At 35.9% G+C, this 5027-nt stretch overlaps 1 protein-coding gene across 1 annotated transcript in view; it reads left to right on the top strand.

Moving 5' to 3' along the window:
- Window positions 1-4752: 4752 nt before the first annotated feature.
- LOC101310095 (MLO-like protein 1-like) overlaps window positions 4753-5027 on the top strand; it is a 13614-nt gene continuing 13339 nt past the window's right edge. Inside the window, exon 1 of the mRNA XM_004294177.1 lies at window positions 4753-4917. Within this exon, the coding sequence (XP_004294225.1) occupies window positions 4801-4917 (117 nt within the window). The 5' untranslated portion in view covers window positions 4753-4800. The remainder of the gene's footprint in view (window positions 4918-5027) is intronic.

Genomic DNA, 5027 nt, shown 5'->3' with positions numbered 1-5027 from the left:
CTCTCCCTGCCTCCAAATCCACCACATGGCTGGCGCCGGCATCCACCCCTACTACCAGCAATGGGCTCCGGCGGCAGCCCCTCCTCCTCCCCCGGCAGTCGCCGCTGCCATTCTTAACTCTGAGAGGGTAAAAAGATTAACCAGGGCTATTTTAGTCATTTTGGTCGAGATTGATGTCATTTTGAAAGTTTAGGTATGAAACTGATTAAAAAAAAAGATGAGATATCAAACTGATTTTAGACCTAAAGTTCAGGGTAGTAAAGTGAAATTATCTCAATAACAATTTGTGGTCATTACTAGGAAAAAAGGCTTAAGAGAGAAAATTTTTCAAATTTGTCGCTTAAGTAACCACTTAAGAGACGAAATTAAGTAAGCACTTATGAGACGAAACTGGGTTCCTCTCTTAAGTGAATACTTAAGCGACGAAATTGAAATTTGTCTCTTAAGTGAGAACTAATGAGATGAAATGGTTTGACTTAAGAGACGAATTTTTTTCATAATTATATAAAAATGAAAAATTTATTAAATAATTATATAAAAATAAAAGATTATTAAATATTAAGGATTTCCTACATACCACTTAATGAAGTCCACATACAAAAGTAAAACATTTTTTCGCGAAAGTTCATTAACTCATCTTGTATAAATTTTAGAAGAACAATAAATATTAAAAGAAAGTGTTGCTTCCATTTAACTTAATTATATATAAAAAAATCATATTTAAAAGTTAATTTTCAATTCATATTTAAGTTATTTTTTTAAAATATATGTAGATGAATATTTAAGACTAATTAAGTTAATTTTTAATAGGTTATATGCAAGTGTACATCTTTGTGAACCAACCATACAAATGAAGCAAAATTTTCAAAAATATTGTGAAATATGATGTGATCGGTATAGCTAAATACGGCTAGGTTTAAAAAATCATGTATTTTTGGTAATGTTTAGGTTCCGATAAAAGTGGTCAACCATATTTAAACTTATGTTTCCCTATGACGAGTCTTATCGTCGGGAGGTAAACATCCCAAAATTTTTACATATGTGGTTACATCTCATTCATGTGAGAATGTGTGTGTGGAAGAATCAACAAAACTAGGCCACGTGTGGATATCTAATAGCGTTTTCGTATGATACGTGACGTTGATTTAGGGTTAACCGCGTTTGTCGAGACCCAAATATTATCGAAAATAAGTGAATTTTCTACCATAGGTTTATTTTACTATACTGATCACATCTTATTTGATGATATTTTTAGAAATTTTACTTTTATTTATTGGAATCATAACGTGTCTGATAAAGTAATATAACTTGTTTCATAGGTTATATGGAAGTGTACGTATGTGTGAACCAATTATACAAATAAAACTAAATTTTTAAAAATCTTGTGAAATAAGATGTGATTGGTATAGTGAAATACGTACGACTAAGGTTAAAAAATCACGTATTTCCGGTATCGTTTATGCCCCGATAAAAGCGAATTAGTAAAATGAACATTTTTTCGGGAAAGTTGATTAACTCATATTGAATAAATTTTAAAAATTTCAGAAGCATGATAAATATTAAAAGAATGTGTTGCTTCCCTTTACCTTAATTATAAATAAAAAACATTTTAATACTATAAATATTAACTCCATTCCATTAATGTCGATAGATATTTAAGACTAATTAAGTTAATTTTTCAAAGTCAACGTGAAATTCATATTTCATTAATTACATCCATTCATATTCGATGGTAATCAAGGCTAATAATCTCTAAAAATTTAAGAGATTTAAGTGATGTACATTTATGATGGAATTAATGTTTTAATTTAAAAATTATAATTAGTGATTTTCTACTTAAGCGAAGTGAGTTACCATTTTCGTCGCATATGACTAAATAATTAGGCGGTCAAACCTTTCCCGCCAAAATTTAGGAAATTTTCAAACCAAAAATTTTAAAAATTTCAAAGCCCCATTTTATCTGTTTTATAAACTCTCTCTCCCACTTCTCCCACTTTATCTTCTTCCATCTGTTCCTACTTCCTTGTTCTCCCCTCATCAGTTCTTCTTCCTCAGATCAAACCCAGCCATCAACCACCTCTCCTCTTCTTTTTCCTCACCATCATCCAGCCCTCACTCTCTTTCTCTCCACTAGATCCGGCCTCCTCCCTCTCCGATTCATTCCCGAATCCAACCGCTTGCTCTGTCTAACTCCTTCACCTCGATGCCGCCGTCGCCGCCTCCTAGATTCAAACTCAGCCCACCCTTTCCAAGCCTCATATGTGAGGGGATGGAGGAGAGAGAGATCGAGTGAGGAGGAGGAGGAGTTTTTGGACTAGAGCAGTTTGCAGGTGAAGCGGGTAAGCTCGGGGCCGGCAATCATGGAGTCACCGGGGCCGGCAGCGACATCATCGATGACGTCGCTGTGGTTGCGCTGTAGGATCGGGCGCGATAGCCATTGGTTGGAGGCCTGGGAGGCGGCGGTGGAGTCGGAGGCTGTGTGGAGGTTGAGGAAATTAGTACCTCCTCCACTGCCGTTGCTGGTGTCAGCGCCGGAGGTGTTTGTGGCGTACTGGGTGTGGAGGAGGGCGTTGTTGAGCCAATTGGGAGCGGTTTGATAAGGGTTGTGAGGCTCCGTGGACTTGGAATTCGGGTCGGGTTGGTCGGACATGAAGGACTAGTTGTGTTGCTGCTGCTCTAAAAATTTAATTAATTAATTTTTTGTAATAGTGTAAACACCGAACCGACGAAGTATTTTGTCTCTTAAGTGTTGAAAATTCGTCGCTTAAGGAGTTTAGCGACGAAACGTAATTCGTCGCTTAAGAGGAATATAAGCAACGAAACATGTATTTTCGTCACTTAGGTATCTATGCGACACCACCTATGCGACGACTCTTAAGCGACAAAATTTTCGTCTCATAAGTACTTATGCGACGAAAGACGAAATTTTACTTTTAAATAACGAAACCATTTCGTCACATAAGTCCTAACTTCTAGGAATGGGTTCACATATTCAAGTTTTGATTATTTAGTTTGAGTTGGAGAAATAGAATAACGAAATTAACCTTATACATAAGATCGAAGTATGTCTACAGACTGATTTCAATATAGCATAAAACACGATATAGAATGTAAATATTATTAATTAATTTATGAACCAAAATCGAAAACTTCAAAATACATGGATCTAAATTATAATAATATGACTCTAGCTACGTGCAATTATTATTCTTTTCTTGTAATCACTTGGTAAGAAAGTCGAATTTCCCCGCATCATTCCACAAGTAGATAAGTAAATTAGTAAAGTAATTAAATATAAACAAATATTGTTGTTGATATCTTGTTTGTTTAGTGGAAAATGCGCATGAACAAGTCCAACTGCTATGTACATCCACGGCATGTCCTACTGATCGACTCGTATTTCTTGTCACGTGCAGGCTAGGTATATATGCAGCCAATTAAGTTCGAAGAAGGTCTCGTATTTCTTCCAAGTCTCTTAATATTCCAAGAAGGTCTCGTATAAACATCTTCATGGTGTGGCTGAGCAATTTTTATGATATTCATGTCAACTATATCCCCACATTTACAATCAGTTCAGAAATGACGTCTTTTCCTGCTTCACATATTCAAACTTTATTTGTTTTGGGAAAATTAATGTTACATATATAGTTTAAGTCGGAGAGAATAACGTAATTAACTAATTTTGTACATGAGAAGCATGTCAACACATTGATGCTGATTAATATAACCAAAAATGACTGCAAACATTGTTGATTTATGAACCAAAATTGCAAAAATCAAAATACATTAATCTAAATTGTAAAACAAATAGAGTAGCCAAAGATGCACTCTTTATTAATTTGTGCATGGTAGAATACATGTTTTGTTATAATTTGAGGCTCTCCTATTATATTCTTTGGTTTCATTAATAGTGGAAAAATGATATCTTGTTTGTTTAGTGGAAAAATGCTATCTTGTTTGTTTAGTGGAAAAATGCTCATGAACAAGTCCAATTTCTATGTACATCCGAGTCCTATTGACTTGTATTTCTTGAACAGGCATATATGCAGCCGAGTTGAAGTGACTTGCGAGCATGGTCTTAGATACTCTTCCAGGTCTCCTAACATTCCAAGAAGGTCTTTGTCGCTCTGATACAATGTTCAAACTTAAAACTCACGGTGATGAAGAAGAAGAAGAAAAGCTTTGGATTAAGGCCAAGTGATATTGATGAAAATGAAACCAAACTTCAGGAAGAATTATGAATTGCAGTCAGGGACAGAACCAAGATTTTTACTTTGTGAGGGGCAGGGTCCGAGTTTAATAATAGAGAACTAAGTTTACATCATTTTTATCGACAAACTTATTAAATTTTATTCAATGTCAATAACGATTTCTTTATGTGGACTTATGTTAGTCTCGTGCAAATATAATTGAAAAGCGTTGAAGAATTAAGCCATAGTAGTCTTGCTGCATATATAACCCTGCATTACATCCACCATTTAACTACGTTTTAGTGGCTATGAGGTAGTTTGGGATTGGCTTTTGTTGGTCGCTCCACGTCTTTTTCAGCTTTCCGTCCTCATATATGTTTTAACTTTTAACCATAAAATAAATAAGTAAACTGAACAAATAAAGTAATAAACTAACTATAAATATATCGATAAACGGAGAGATGGACATTCACAAATAGAAAGAGCATGCAGGGTCGAGGCCTGGTAGCGACCAGAGTACCAGTCTCTGTTGCTTGCTAGACCAACATTACCGGCCGCCACGATCGCACCACGTACATCCTAGCTCGCCGGCGACATAGATTGATCGATCATGGCAGCTGGAGGGACAACGTTGGAGCAAACACCGACATGGGCGGTGGCTTTTGTGTGTTCTGTTATAGTCTTCATTTCTTTAGTCGTCGAGAAATTACTTCACTGCACTGGCAAGGCATGTCTACCTCCATCTCGTAGCTCCACCGCTCTCAAATTAATCTCTATGATCGATCTCTAGCCCATCTTTAATCTTGTGTTATTTGTATCATTGAAAACCCAACCCCC

The sequence above is a fragment of the Fragaria vesca genome, linkage group LG3, assembly GCF_000184155.1.
Source record: "Fragaria vesca subsp. vesca linkage group LG3, FraVesHawaii_1.0, whole genome shotgun sequence".
In the NCBI taxonomy this organism is placed as follows: Eukaryota; Viridiplantae; Streptophyta; class Magnoliopsida; order Rosales; family Rosaceae; genus Fragaria; species Fragaria vesca.
This window is presented reverse-complemented; position numbering and strand designations above follow the sequence as displayed.